Raw genomic sequence first — 16,426 nt, 5'->3', positions numbered from 1 at the left:
TAATTAGGCTGCAGAACGACGCCATTTTTGGGGAAAATGAAAATTCACCCGATACACAGGTTTGCTTCGGTTATTTAGATACGGAGATTCCTGAAAAGCCTACAGCGAGTGACCCGGCCGAGACATTGTGTGCCGGGCAATTATCTTCCAGCTGAAATCGAGCATTCTAATCAAGTTTTGATTTTATTTAACCGGATTATCCAAAGGTCATGCGTGTCTCGTCGTGTTACTTGTGTCTCTTATCGGAGGCAAGTGTCGCTTCATTTGTTAACCCCACGAACGTCAACGTGCAGCCTGAAGCTTGGGAAATCGAAGCAATAATTTAATTTCTCTTGACGCCAGGCCTTGTCCCTTATCCACCGAATTTTAATTCCATTTAATTTTGTCACTGGGACCCTGAAGTCTAACTGTGGGAATCTCACCCTTGTCTAGATGCGTCTGCAGTTCGTGGTTGAAAACTGTTTGTTCTGAATAGGGATGCCACATAACAAAAGAGACGCACATCCACCCTACACAGACTGGAGACAATAGTTATTTGAGGAACATTATATAAGCAGGAGTTATTTATGTGGGCGTCTGTTCTTTTCTTCTTAATCAACACTTATGCATGGTTGGCATATTCTAAAAGCAGAGTTATACGTTAGCAGCATTTGCTCTCTAAAGATCTATCTATGTGTTCAGTTTTAGAGGTTTATCCAAAAAATAAAGTAAGCCATGATCCCAAATTAATTTATTGCCCATTTTTTGGTTGATAAAGTATACTGCCCTCTCTCACTTTCATTCAAACACACTTTGTACGTATCTCAAAGCAGACAGGCTCTCTAGTGTCTATAAAAACAAGGCACAACTCATCATAGGAAGCACTCCCTGCTCATATTTCATACAGGAAGTCCCCATGGACCAAACCACTTGAGGCAGGGGAGAGGATGAATTTAGTCTTCCTAAGTTTGCCATATATTTGAAAAGCAATCAGTAGATAAAGAGGCAGCGGCTTATGGGCCACTAAAGGTGTTTGGGCCTTGGGTATGTGTCCCTTTTGGACTGTGGAATATATAGTCCCGATAAGACGATGCAAAATATGTTACCAACAAATCCAGCATCTCTTCAAATTGAGAAGATACTTCCAGGAGGTTCATAAACAAATTTGATGACATCACATTCTAAACTGTGAATTCTAAGTTGGTCCCCACTTTGCTGCTATAACTGCTTCCACTCTTCTGCAAATCCTTTCCACGTGATTTTGGGGAGTTTCTGTGGGAATATTTGCCCATTCATCCAGTAGAGTGTTTGTGAGGTCAGACACTGATATTGGACAAGAAGACCTGGCTTGCAATCTCGGTTCCAATGGAGATGTTTGATGGGGTTGAGGTCAGGGCTCAGTGCGGGACAATCAAGTTCCTCCACACCAAACTCATCCAACCATGTTTTTATGGACGGGGTACAGCCATGCTGCAATAGAAAAGGACCTTCCTCAAAATGTTTCCACAAAGTTGGAAGCATAGCATTGTCCAAAATGTCCCGGTATGCTAAAGCATTAGGATCTTCCTTCCCTAAAATTAAATCAACCCAGATTTCATTAATTAAGAGGTGTGTCCCAATACTTTTGTCCATATAGTGGTACACAAAGCAAGGTCCATAAAAACATGGTTGGATGAGTTTGATGTGGAAGAACTTGGCCGGCCATACAGAGCCCTGACCTCAAACCCATGAAACACCTTTGGGATGAATTATAACAGAGATTGTGAGCCAGGCCTTCTCATCCAACATCGTTGCCATAGAAACACTCCACAATCTTGTGTAAAGCCTTCCCAGATGAGTGGAAGCTGTTATAGCTGCAAAGTGGGGACCAGCTTCATATTAATGTCTATGTATTTAAAATGTGATGTCATCAAAGTCCCATTGATGTAACAGCCAGGTCTCCCAATACTTTTGTCCATGTACTGTATATTGATTTGTGGAGCCTACAATGATGTTCTAAATCAGGACCTTCAAGTCACTATATACCCACACTTATAGCACATACAGTGCGAGGCAGGCCGGCAGTTCCAATGGAACTTCAAAACTATATAAAGATCCTATAGAATATGTTTATTCAATACCATCAAATACAGCAGTTACTGCCTTATGAAGAGTAGAAACTAGGGCTGCAACTAACGATTATTTTAATAATCGATTAGTTGGCCGATTATTTTTTCGATTAATCGATTAATCGGATAAAAAAAAACAATATGCAAATTTTTTGTTTATTTAAAAGAATTTAATGAACTGGATGTTAAAAAACAACTTAAAATTTACATTAACATTCTTATTTTGTTATGATGTAATAAAAAACAATATTTTCAAAGTACAAGAACCCAAACACAATATTTATGAAACAAAATAACCCCAAACATTCTGAAAAGAGGTGGACTATTACTGTTCAAGAAACTTTGCCCCAGCACTTTGCACTTTGCACCCAGCACTTTGCACCCAGCCCTGGCACTTTGCACCCAGCACTTTGCACCCAGCACTTTGCCCCAGCCCTGGCACTTTACATCCAGCACTTTGCACCCAGCATTCAGCACTTTGCACCAGCACTTTGCACTTTGCACCCAGCCCTGGCACTTTGCACCCAGCACTTTGCACCCAGCCCTGGCACTTTGCACCCAGCACTGGCACTTTGCACCCAGCACTTTGCACTGTGCCCCTGCACCCAGTCTCTAACTCTGCCCTGCACCCAGCCCTGCCCCCACATTCTGCCCTGCCCCCACACTCACACTCTGCCCTGCACCCACTCTGCCCTGCACCCACACTCACACCCTGCCCTGCATCCCCACCCCCACTCTGCCCTGCACCCAGTCTCCCACTCTGCTCTGCACCCACACTCACACCCTGCATCCCCACCCCCACTCTGCCCTGCACCCAGTCTCCTGCCCTGCACCCCCCACCCCCACTCTGCCCTGCACCCCCACCCCCACTCTGCCCTGCACCCCCACCCCCACTCTGCCCTGCACCCACACTCACGAACCGCTCTGTGCGAATGGAGCCACTCGCACAGAGCGAACCGCTCTGTGCGAATGGAGCCACTCGCACAGAGCGAACCGCTCTGTGCGAATGGAGCCACTCGCACAGAGCGAACCGCTCTGTGCGAATGGAGCCACTCGCACAGAGCGAACCGCTCTGTGCGAATGGAGCCACTCGCACAGAGCGAACCGCTCTGTGCGAATGGAGCCACTCGCACAGAGCGAACCGCTCTGTGCGAATGGAGCCACTCGCACAGAGCGAACCGCTCTGTGCGAATGGAGCCACTCGCACAGAGCGGTTCGCTCTGTGCGAATGGAGCCACTCGCACAGAGCGAACCGCTCTGTGCGAGTGGAGCCACTCGCACAGAGCGAACCGCTCTGTGCGAGTGGAGCCACTCGCACAGAGCGAACCGCTCTGTGCGAGTGGAGCCACTCGCACAGAGCGAACCGCTCTGTGCGAGTGGCTCCATTCGCACAGAGCGATTCGCTCTGTGCGAGTGGCTCTGTGCGATCCGTGCACATAGACATGAAGAATACTTACCTCCGGAACGCGTCACATCCGTCACGTAGCTAAAAGAAGGCGGAGACTGCAGAGCGTGTAGCAGAAGCGGGGAACGCTCGCGGAGGTAAGTAAAAGGAGCCGAGTGCTCCAACAACGAATTGATCACTCGATTAATCGATAACGGAAATCGTTATCGATGATTTCCGTTATCGATTATTATCGATTTTATCGATTCGTTGTTTCAGCTCTAGTAGAAACATAACTTCAACCCTAATCACAAAAAAAGGATCCAAGTCAGAGCTGATTACTGTTAACCATTCAAACTCCCGACAGCGAGTGGCTGGTTTGGGAACCTTTTACACTGATCCTGGAGTTTGGCAAAATAAGACATTCGGGGTAAGCGCAGGAACAGCTGTTCCTTATACAAAGTAGAGGGAAGAAAATACTAATCTCCCAAAGTTATACAAAGCCAGTAAAAAGGTCTAACAGCCATCACTTGTCAGCAGAAAATCACAGCTATTTTGCAATACAGGTCTTTTTTTTTTTATCGCATCGTCCGTTAATTGGAATATAATTTAATAAATTGGGACTTTCAGGTTTATTAACGATATAGTTTACCAACTTAAAGAGGGTCTGTTATAATAAAATGATTCACATGTTACAGTAGCAGAACAGATAGCGTTGCATAGAATGCATAATACTAAACCAGAGGGGTACCTAGAGTATTTGGCACCCGTTTATGTGGCACCCACTCCCCACACGCACTATAAATCATTTGTACATTGTAATGTTTGCAGGAATCTTTATTGCACACATTTGTAAAATGTGTGTCAATTGGGAGAAAAAAATATGAAAAATAAATTAAATAAGTTTAATTATATACAAATGACTGAACAGAGAACGCTGCTTCCTATAATACCAAAACCCCCCAAAACACAGGTCCAAAACGACCATTCATTCTATTCTGCCAAAGGTATCCTGTGCTTTCAAGCCTCTATTTCTGCAAATTGATCAATGACTTCATCAAAGCTTTATTTATTTGCTATATACTGAGCCAGACATTGGCAGTGGTACAGCATAACTCCCATCACACTCTCACTCATGCTTTCTTCACACTCTCACAATTTCTGCTCTTCTGCATTGAGCGTGGCTTCTGTGCTGAGCCAGAATATGCCAGCATATGCCATCTGTATGTACAGACCTCCCACTCCCTTGATTTCAGGATGATTAGAGGGAGATCCATGATCTCCCCAACTGACCCTGCTCTTTCACCCTGATGTGTGGCACCCAGGACAGACCGCCCCATTAGGTATGCCACTGTGCTTAACAATACTGAAGAAAATAAACATTTCCTTGCCAAAAGGGCCCCAACATGAAGAGCCGTTTAGCAGCTGAAGTAACAGCTCTAAGTGCTGACAGTTTCAGCTACATGTAGCGATGTTGCTAACAATTACGCACATTTGCTTTAATTCATATAGTATGACAAACTCTTTATTCGCCCTGCTTCTGCAGTTCCCCTCCTCCTCTGTGGTCCAACTATTCTTGCCGCCGACCGAAGCAGGCAATCAGTGGGAGCAAAACGCTCCCATTTAAATCAATGGGTTAGCTTTCTGTGCATGCGCGTGGGTATCTGAGTGCAAGGAACACATCTCCTACACGGCATCTATCTGGTGTGTGGGGAATGGGGTAGGTGGATTTAGGGGGTTCTACAGAATGCCCAAACGCATTTGTAATAAGGACAACACAAAAATCGTAAAAGGACCCCGCAGCCATCGGATGCATTAAAGTGTTAAATGTCAGAAAGCATGTTGTTTTCCGGCCCTGGAAGAAGTCTCACTGGTTTATCTATACATCATGCGGGGCAAATCCTTCTTAGTAGGAGAAAAGAATTGGCTGGTTAGACCATTCATAGGTAAAAGTTAAAGGGGCAATCCCAGCCATTCTACTCACTTCAATGCAAATGATAAATGAGTGGCCCCTTTAAATTTCAGGGATTCTGCAGATTCGACAGACCACGGAGGTGTCGTTCTGCTGCAGATCTGAGGCTGCAGTTTCTCCCTTTGGTTGTTTTTTTTTTCTTGGTGTGTCCCCTTAATGTGAAAAAAATACTTGATCCTGAGGAACCTTAAACTTTTAGATAATGTCGCACACAGCGGATATCACGGTAACCTGGCCAATCACTGCATCCGATTCCGAGAATCTGACAGCACATATGGTCACAACGGGTGCCGGTGCTGCCAATCACCGGCCGCGCACGCTGCATCCAAGACACAGGACAGGAAAAAACGAAAACGATCACTATTTGTCTTTCCAACAGTAAGTTATGGAATTTAAACTGTTAAAAAATATATACGGATATATATATATATACTTGTATTTGGGACTAACTACATTATTAGAAACACCATTGCTAGCTGAATGCACAAATCCTTCTCAGATAAACAATTTTGTCATATTTTCATCATTTCTGCCGGGATAACTTAATTGTTATTTGGCACAAAGACAGTCACTGATAGGTTGTTGCCATAGGGACTGAAAAGGCTTGTTTTTTCTTCAATTAAAGCTTCAGCAGGAACAATAAAGTGACAGGCTAAGGTTTAATTACCGAACATACTAGCAGAAGGGTAACTTTAAAAGAGCAATGAAAAACAGCTGAATGGGCTGTAAGTTGGGAGCGTTGCCAGCCGGACGGCGTTCTGCCATTCGGATGAGCAGGGAATGCAAGCTGCGAATCACACCTGAGCACAGAGCGCCCCAGATGTGCTTCAGAGTGCAAGCTCACTGGCCTAGATCTACCAACGGACTGCTAAACCCCACCAACCCGATGCATCTACAGTGTTTATAGGAACACTTTTAAAGGGAAATATTACTCGATGCATATGTATAGTCAAGGTTGGCCCATTTACTGTATGCCCAGGGCCAGGGCTAGCGCCACCTCCCCAATGGAACATTGAGAGTAATGGGGAGCGTTCCGGTCACTTACGTTAATACATTTCCCAAAACTATTTTTATTCCTGCATTAATTCATAAAAAAATGTGTTCTGCCTATGTCGCCATTGGCAACATCCCGATACACCATCTCCTTAAAAGTAGATCTGAAATCACACAAAGTTATCCACAAGGAGATGCCTACATTGTATTAACAAGGTTCCTAGTAAAAAAATCTATACCCCACCGATCCATTACTTTGGGGTTCAGTCACGTCGCAGTAATAGGACGTTTACCAAATAATGACTCCTGTGGATGTCTGACCGGCAGGGTTTTACCGGTGCGCATGATACCCCGGCTACTCCGCTCATGCTTAGGATACGCTTGGGTTCACGGCTCTGACAGCACACGAGGTTCTCATAACACGGCCCGCCGGGTCCGGACACAGAACTGAACGCGGTGCTCATCGGTGAAGCCACTGGAGCATGAGAAAGAAGACAGGAAGGGTTCGTGGAACTACCCCCTGCATACAGGCGGTGGGAGGGTTTTTTTTTTAAGAATAGAGACTTAAAAATAGGTTCCCGCTTGGCTGGCAATGTTTAGAACATAAAGGCTAATTACAGACCCGTGCACACGCACACAAACCTCCTTCATCTGTTTCTAGGAAGTTAAAAGGGGGGCACGACCCCTAGAAACGCCTGGCGGGAAGCAGGAGAGATTATTAAAAAAATGAATTATTCTAAAAAAAAGATATGAGTTACATACTACCGTTCAAAAGTTTGGGGTCACTCAGCTGTTTTCATGGAAAACAAGGAAATTTCCTGCTGTAACATAATTACAAAAGGGTTTCTAACCATCAATTAGCCTTTTAAACTTAAACTTGGATCAGCGAACACAACGTGCCATTGGAACACAGGAGTGATGGGAGTGATAAAGGGCCATTGGGACACAGGAGTGATGGGAGTGATAAAGGGCCACTGGAACACAGGAGTGATGGGAGTGATAAAGGGCCATTGGGACACAGGAGTGATGGGAGTGATAAAGGGCCACTGGAACACAAGAGTGATGGGAGTGATAAAGGGCCATTGGAACACAGGAGTGATGGGAGTGATAAAGGGCCATTGGAACACAGGAGTGATGGGAGTGATAAAGGGCCATTCTAACACAGGAGTGATGGGAGTGATAAAGGGCCTCTGTAGGCCTATGAATATATATTCCATTAAAAATCAGCCGTTTCCAGCAACAATAGTCATTTACAACATTAACCCCGTCTACGCTGGATTTCTAATCCATTTCATGTTATTTTAATGGACAAAATTGGATTCCTAAGTGACCCCAAACTTTTGCAAGGTGGTAAATTATATATATATATATATACACACACTGCTCATTAGTAGTTCTATGTGTCTAATTTATACAAAAGGCCTTTGTTGGCAGATTTGATGAGGTTTCTGAAGGGGGTTGTTTAAAAGATAATTTTAGCTGGAGCGCCAGATACTATCTGTTCTAAAAAATGAGTTTCTAACCAAACAGACCACATTAGCCCAACGTCTGGGAGTAAATCGCGTTGATATCGCTAGTCTGGGAATTCATATTTGCGGAGCTGACTTCCTCCCCTCCGGCTCTGATTTGCATTTTCCGAGGTGGCTGCCGGCAGAACGAGACACGTTATTCGGTGGCGCAGATATCCGCTTTGTGTTTTACATATCAGAACTAACTTATTTTTTCCGGATTTGGTAACACAATGTGTCACTTGCCGCTTGAATTCATGTCTCCTCTGCGGCAACAGTCCTTAAAATGAACTACATTCAATTCCAGGGTACAGGGGGGGCACTAAACCTGCTACCCCGTACATAACACAAGGACAGGGGCGGCTCTAGGTTTCTAGGGGCCCCTAACAAAAATATTTAGAGGGCCCTAAATTAGAGATAAAATAAGAAATGCAACTAAACCCCACTAAAAGGCTCTAGTAATGATCATAAAACTCTGTATAAATAGGAATTACCGTGCGTGGTAAGCACTGAACTGCATTCAATAAAAGTCATGATGTCAGTCAAGTTAAAGTATAGGCGACATTAAGTCATTTTACGAAACCCAACCATCAGCACACGCTTAAGTTGGTTGCAAGTAAATGTAAGTCGAGGTTGCGTTCTTAATTGCCACTTGTACCAATAACATACATAAAAAGTAAAAAAATAATAATAATAATAATAATAAAAATTAAATATGGCCCCCAGACTCTTTCCAAGTCGGCCATGATGGAGGAGGGCATCTGACATCAGTTTAATCATAGCAGGGGCATGTACGGCCAATTATGCTATTACAAAAACACAAGTATTTGGGCCTTACCTCCCATCCATTTGATCAGAGAGTTTAATTCCGCTGGTTTTAGCTTTCCCCCCCAACAGTGGTCCTTGCAACATCAGTTCTTTAATATCATGCATATTTAGGTAAACATATTTTAGCTAACGTTTGCCCTTTCTTATGGGAATACTGACAGAACTGGGAGTTGCAGATTTGAACATTCTGACCCCCCCTTGAGATTCTTCTCTATAAAGGTCTAAGGAGGCCCTGCATAATGCATAGTTGGCCCAGTACCAACGCTTTAATTATACAGGGCCAGCTTAGTCCTTCCTGCAGGAGAAGGTTGGTCCCTCATGGTGAAGAATGCCTCCCGCTTTGCGCAGGACAGTCCCAACGTCTCCACTTTCTCCTGTTGTCCCGTCTGGCTCTACCTCTGTCCTACTTTTCAGAAAAGAGGTAGAACTTGGCAAGATGGCGGGATTCGCATGCGCAGTATCGCTACCTCCCAAGCTCCATCCCAATTCGCCTGTGGTTGCCTTTGACGGTGGAAGGTCCGGTGAAGTTAGTTGAAAAGTTGACCAGAGAGAATTAACTAATCTTGACAACTAAAGCCATTGATCTGTGGCAGGACTAGGGTGGGAAAAGACCTCTTGAAGCCATATAAATCTAATGAAACCATTGTGCCATTTCCCACGTGATAAAATTTATATACAATAAACTGTGAAATGTTATGTCTTTGCTGTAGTTTCTGTAAGTCAATTTGTTACGTTATATACTACTTGTCCTGTCTACCCATTGTACTGCGCTATGGAATATGATGGTACTATATAAAAAAAAATATTAATTTGCCATGGAGACAGTAAATTTGGCATATCAACACCTTTGAAGAAGATATACGGCAAGCACTGTCTAAACCCCTAACCTACCAACTGTTCCCCAATTATTTTCAGGGGCACAGCATTATCTTAGTGGCCCCCAAGAAATCTTTGTGCGCAAGCGGGCCATTTAAAGCTGACATCTTCTGGGAGAAAAAAAAAAGATAACTTTTACCAGGCACACGCAAGGTGCTTCTTATCCGCCTTATTTTTGTTGAAATTTAGTTTATTTGCGTCATAATATAACTGCACGTGAGAAATGATGTCACGCTCGTGTCGTTACGTTTGACGCATTGTGTCAATATGAACACAAATAAGCATGAAAAGAAGTAACTTGCATTTAAAGAAGAAAAAAAGAGTAAAAAATAAATAAATGCGGGTTTCAGGGGCCATAATAACTGAACAAAAGTGGTAATCAGGTAACCGTTCCCATCTGTTTTGTTTTTCAGACGAGATCACGGTACAAAGTACAGTCGTCACGCTTCCCAAGCGGAATGTTTCGCGTGATTACACATCCACACCGCGTGTTGTATGAATCTTGTACTGTACGGAGGGTAAAAAAAAAAAAAAAAAACTAAAACATTTATTCCGTTTTTTTCATCATTAAAAAGAATGAACCACCCTAAGCTCAGCATGTGATTACCGATCAAAAGAATTCATTACAATTCCGTGCGTTTCTCTTTAAGAAATACAATTAGTCTTCTACCCTATATTTTACAGTAAAAAAAAAAAAAGTAGCACTGTTAATATTTTCCTAAGCTATAATTTAGCAGCCATACTTTAAAGTGATTAACAATAATTAAAAGCGCAGATCCTTCCTAGTAATTTAATAAATATACATCCCAGAAAAGTGCGTAAAATATCCTTATGGTCTTTTGAAACGGCTGCAGCCGTTATCATTATTTGTAGCCAAAAATCTTCACATATATCAATAAAACATAAAAAAATCTTTACACCTCATATTATCATTATACCTGGGAACAATCTCATTTTTTTTACTCCCTTTCCCATTTTTTCCCCTATTTTTTTACAATTCAGGAAACAAATGATAACATATTTATTATTTACTAATAACATCAAAAATGTTGGTCCCAATGAGTAAATAAGTTGACATTTTTTGTCAATTCAGCTCAAATCATTATTCTTTTCAAAGTCTATTCCTATTTGCAGGCAGGGAACATAGTTTTCATCTTTCTAATGTGAATGTAAAAAAAAAGGAAATTTCCTGCTTATTTGGGAGTTTTCGTAGACAATGCTGCCCCTTTAATGCAAATGATAGCTGAGAGGGCCCTTTAAATGTTCATGGTGTCCCCTTCGCTCCCTTGCCAGACCCCATTTTTTGCGTTGCACATTTTGTAAATGATATACTTACCCCCACTCAGCGCTTGCTCTGCAGGGGGGGTCTACTGAGGACATATTTGGAAAGCGCTTGCTCTGTGGGGGGTCTACTGAGCGCATGTGCGGAAAGCGCTCCCATTGACTTCAAGTAGGCTGCCCCTTTAATTACCCTCTTTACAACAGGACAAGCAGAATTGTGATTTCTCATACAAATCTATACTTAAACCGAGCTTTGAAAAGTGTTAGTATCTTGAGTGTTCGATGGAGTGTTCAATTTCAAAGTTATTCAGAATTATAGTTTTCGGCTCTAATACCACATTTACGACACAGATTTCCAAGCAAATTTTCCTCCATTGGCCATGATCCCACAGGGAAGACTGAGCCGAAATCTTTCTGTCAGCCCAAGCAGGAAGTAGTACCTACTCCCTGGACTACTTCATGGACCACTGAACCACTTCCTGGACTACTTCATGTACCACTTCCTGGACCACTTCCTGCACTTCTTCCTGGACCACTTCCTGGACCACTTCCTGGACTACTTCCTAGACCAATGGACCACTTCCTGCACCACTGCTTTGTCGCCAGACATTGTTTACATCGGTGCAATCATCATCACAAATTATCACAAATATCCTAGGGTGAAGGAGCAAATAAAAACAAGATGGCAGCTCCCGCTTACAGCATAACAGAAAATAATCATAATCTTTTTTTATTATTACTTAAGTGAAAAGGGAAGGAAGTTTGAAAAGTAACTCCAACCCGCTAATAACCGGACCAACGCATAGTGAATGTATTGTAATTAGATGTAAGAATGCAACGGTTCCTCTTTAACCCCTTAAGGACAATGGGCGGTCCCTAAACCCCTTGAAAACAATGCATTTTGAGGCCGTACATGTACGGGCTTTGTCATTAAGGGGTTAAAATCTACCGTAAAACTGCTCTTTCTGTGAATGTGTGGGCAGCCATGAGTGGGCACGTGGCATCTGCTCGATGGGATTGCTAGAAGAAAAAAAGAATTAACTAATAGAAATCAGTATCGGTTGGAAAAAGACGTCCCCCTTTATTTATATTACACTTATGAATAATTACATTGAATATTGTGTACTTAACACACGTGTAATATATAGGCAAGCTCAATACATACCAGTTACTGTATTTTTTTGTTCTATATGAACATTTATTTAATTTATTTTTACGGGGTGGAATATCGTAGAAAATAACATTGGATCTGATCAAAAAAACCCAACTCAATATAATATATTACTAGGTAAATATTCCTGGGAGCCACATCAGCAAGTAAAACATTAGCCTTTGTGCAAGATAGGAAAAGCTATTTCATTTTACGGTTTAATTAAATGTTTTGAGAGCCTGACTTTTATCTGCCGGGAAATGAAACACACGGATAGCCTCTTTCATTTGATCTACGCGGAACTGGCTGGTGCCAATAATGAAGCTGAACCGACCGCCACTGCCTTAGAATAATGTAAGAATAATTTTAAACATCTATTGAATTATCTTTACAATTAAGACGTGCATTTTTTTTTAGTAGTGATTGTGTGAATCAAGTCTGGTCCTCAAAGTCAGCAAGTCCTCAAGTCCCTTCCATAGTACAAGGTCAGCAAGTCCTCAAGCCCCTTCCATGGTACAAAGTCAGCAAGTCCTCAAGTCCTTTCCATAGTACAAAGTCAGCAAGTCCTCAAGTCCCTTCAATAGTACAAAGTCAGCAAGTCCTCAAGTCCCTTCCATGGTACAAAGTCAGCAAGTCCTCAAGTCCCTTCCATGGTACAAAGTCAGCAAGTCCTCAAGTCCCTTCCATAGTACAAGCTGGAAACATACATTGTACCTATGTAAACTCTTTATTATTCAGCACTTAAGATAAAATGTTACTTTCCCTTTAAAATCTTACATGTCAATGGACTTCCCAGCCTGCTATCGGGTACGTCCGCTGAACCCGTGGCATCAGGAAGCCACAAGAAGGTTAGGTGCCACAGAAGATCCTCGTCAAACTTTGCTTTGAACATAAACCAGATTATGATGTCATACTTTTTAAAGACTGGTTCGAGGAGGAACTAAAGTAACTCTTTAGTGGATAAAGTGTATTCTGTACAATATGTCAAAACTGTATTCAGCAGAAAGAAAAAAAAATCCCCAAATGTAATTATACTCTGTTTTTATTTGTAGCCCACTGCCAAACACGGTATTAGCGGTTGTTTCTTTCGTGTTAAACTATTCTCAGCACTAAATGTATTTTTTAAAGGCCTGGCATCGACAGGCCACATCTCATGGTCACAGTGGGACACTAGGCCGAGTCTCCCCTTTATCTTGGGACACCAATAGAGTATTTTTCCAACAGGGCAGAAGTGTGATATTAGTGTCTTCACCCCTTAAGGACAATGGGCGGTCCCTAAACCCATTGTGTCATTAAGGGGTTAATTTATGGCACAGACACCTTCCCCAGAGAACAATTGTCCTTGCAGCAGTTATACACTAATTTTTGGAAATATTATTTAAAATTATTATTATTATTTTATATACTACTTATTGTACATCACCATACATTCTGATGGTACTATATCAATAAAAGATAACCCCCCCCCCCCAAAAAAATGACATGTTTCTTAGTTACTTTATAAAATATGTATTTTAAATAATGTCCCCTTCCAAGCTGTGGAGGCTCTTGCTGTGTGCTAATCGCACTGACCTCTTACTAATGAACAATAGCCCGTTGTGACCTTTCCCACAGAATGGGCTGCATTCAGTAGAAGGGGGAGTTGTAGGTAGGCCAGCGGCTGGCAGTGGGTAACGTGCAACATGTATTGCAACATTCTCCCCGTGTGGGAGGCAGGAGAAAACAAAATCACACACATTGGATCTGTTAGAAAGACATAAACGTGAAATCATAGTCCTTATTGGGGTGAAAAAATTACATTCTAAAAAAAATAAACATAACCCAGCGTTGTGAAAGGGCTCATTTCGTCTAATTGCTGGACAAACTCAGAAAAAAAAACAGCAGTTACATAGAACAGAATATCCTAGGTACAGATATAACGATGCATACGGGGTCCGAACAATGCAGGAGAGAAGAAACCCATTATTAAAATCATCTCCACACTGAGAAGCGGAAAAAAAACGTACTTTGCACGTGTTCCTTTTCAACATTCTTTCATATGAATTATATCACTTCCTTCAAACTACTAAAAAAAGACATTTAAATCTGATAACTTTGCATGAAATAGCCCAAATCTAATCATTGTGGTCTGTCGCATCTCCATGGAAATACTACGGCTTGTGTTCAAGTCTCATTCACTCGCTGACCTATATGTAAAAGCTCTGCTGAAACCAAACCCTGCGCAGGTCACATTATTTATCAGCACTAGACAACTTTATGCTACACAATATTTGTACAGAGGTGATCCTAAAAAAGTAAGAACCTAGAACGTGAAATTGAGGTTCTAGATAACACAACTATTCATATTCAAAACGCCTGTTTCCACGAGGACAGAAACAGAATTAAGCGCAGGATTAGACATGTTTTATCTACACAGTAGATCTAAAAAGATCACCAAAATAAAACTGTCCCCGTCGCATAAAGTTCCACCCAAGGGCTTACAATTTAGTGACAGTCAACCATTAAAATCCCCCTATGAAGGGAATTTAGAATATAGCTGCACCAGTGGCATGGAACATAAATGGAAATTCCAATTGGCGGATTTCTTGGCACAGCAGAGGTTAACACAAGCATACAGTTGATAAGTGTTACCGTTCACCAGCACGGAATGACTGGTATTCCAATAAAATAAAAAATAAAAACCATTAAGGAGCCGGGATAAATGATGTGCATAATAAAAACCTAAACACTTCATGGATGTCGATCGATTCCAACGGTTAATATTCAGTGGGAAGTCAGAATGATGATGTAATAACACAAAATGCTGATGTGAGCCCGAGGGTTATCAGAAGCAAACACTTAATAATTAAGCACAGTTTTCAGAAGAGGATACAATGAGTCAGGCAGGTAAATTACACTAATTATTGTATTACTATAAATAATGCACCTTACACTATATACAATATAACAGAGGCACATTTGCACCCACACAACACAGCACATCTATGGTTCGGGGGGCAAGTACACAACATGGAACCCACAACAGGCTGGTAAACCCACTAAAAATCAGTTTGAAACAATGACGTCGGTGAATCTTTTTAGAAAATTTTGAAAACACGCAAAGCATCAGGGTATATAAATAACCATATTTGTGTCTAGGTGATAATATAGAAACAAAAATATTCATAGGATGCGTAATTCATTCAAGAAAAACATTAGTACATCATATAAATAGTCTATTTTTATATTATATGTGCATGCTGTAGTTCTCTATTCTATACCAATAGAGAATGGAAAGTAACAGTTAGTTGAATGACTTTCATTCATGAATCTTTGGCTTCCAGGGGGATGTACAATGGACTGTAGACCCCCTGGTCCTAAAAGGGGTTAATGAGCAAGACAAAGGGTATTTGGTGTCATCTGGTACTCATTCCACCCCAGGACTCATTCTATTTCTCCTGTTGAATTCTCAATTTTGCATCTTGCTAACAGCCAATATGCATGTTTTCCCCCTGCAGTGTGTGGACAGCATGCAGTGTGTGTATGTGCGTATGAATGAGAGCTGCCATTCACACAAAAAGCAGCCCCTGCCAGGGGATCCAGGGGTTAAACCTGTATTCAGAGAGTGCACGGTCATTTATTCAGGCGCCAATAATAAATGAATGCCATTCTCGAACCATCTAGCCACTGCAGCATGTTGTGATTAGAGTGGGCACTCCGCATGGGTGACCAGAGTGCCCACATCTCATCAGGTTCTGCTAGACAGATCAATCCATTGTCTCATTCCAGGCAAATGCGATGTTTGCTACATGAATTGCAGAGTGGGAACAGGTTGCCCTGAGTGAAGGGGCATTTACAGAGATAAATAAGTCTGAATGCAGTCCCCACTGCACAGACCCTCAATTATAACGGGACTGTATATGTTGGGCACCTGGCAGGGTAAAAAAAAAAAAGTTCTCCCTGTGCCCCATGCAGTGCTTACCTGTGGCACAGATCAGACCAATGCACCCCAGTATAAGTCCAGCCATGTCCCAGGGCTTCCATTCAGAGAGGAGCACAAAGACCCCTGCACCAGCTGGCTCCTCTCCCTGATCTCCCTGATCTGCTGGGGCTCCACGAGCAAGAATGAGGATCAGAGCAGCATTGCAATGGAATCTTCCACTCCGACAACAAACAGAGGGGGGATGGAGAGGTGCGGGCGTGTGTGTCTGAGCTCCACACACACACAGAATGTGGGTAATAGGCACTCTGTACACAGCTGGAGGTGTGTACCCACGGTGTATGCGCCCCACGCACTGCCACGCAGTGACCCACAGTGCCCACTGCTCCCCCCCCGTGACAGCTGTCCCTCCTGGAGACAAACAGTGT

At 42.5% G+C, this 16,426-nt stretch overlaps 1 protein-coding gene across 4 annotated transcripts in view; it reads right to left on the bottom strand.

Annotated features, from left to right (window-relative positions):
• The window catches only part of ILDR2 (immunoglobulin like domain containing receptor 2), a 95,868-nt gene extending 79,673 nt beyond the window's left edge, over positions 1-16,195 (bottom strand). For all 4 annotated transcript variants that reach the window (XM_053455507.1, XM_053455510.1, XM_053455506.1 and 1 more), the window contains exon 1: positions 16,041-16,195. In XM_053455507.1, the coding sequence (XP_053311482.1) occupies positions 16,041-16,086 (46 nt within the window). In that variant the 5' untranslated portion in view covers positions 16,087-16,195. The remainder of the gene's footprint in view (positions 1-16,040) is intronic.
• Between the last annotated feature and the right edge of the window lie 231 nt (positions 16,196-16,426).

This window comes from Spea bombifrons, chromosome 2, assembly GCF_027358695.1.
Source record: "Spea bombifrons isolate aSpeBom1 chromosome 2, aSpeBom1.2.pri, whole genome shotgun sequence".
NCBI lineage: Eukaryota > Metazoa > Chordata > Amphibia > Anura > Pelobatidae > Spea > Spea bombifrons.
Note: the sequence above shows the minus strand (reverse complement) of the source record. Positions and strands in the feature narration are given on the sequence as shown.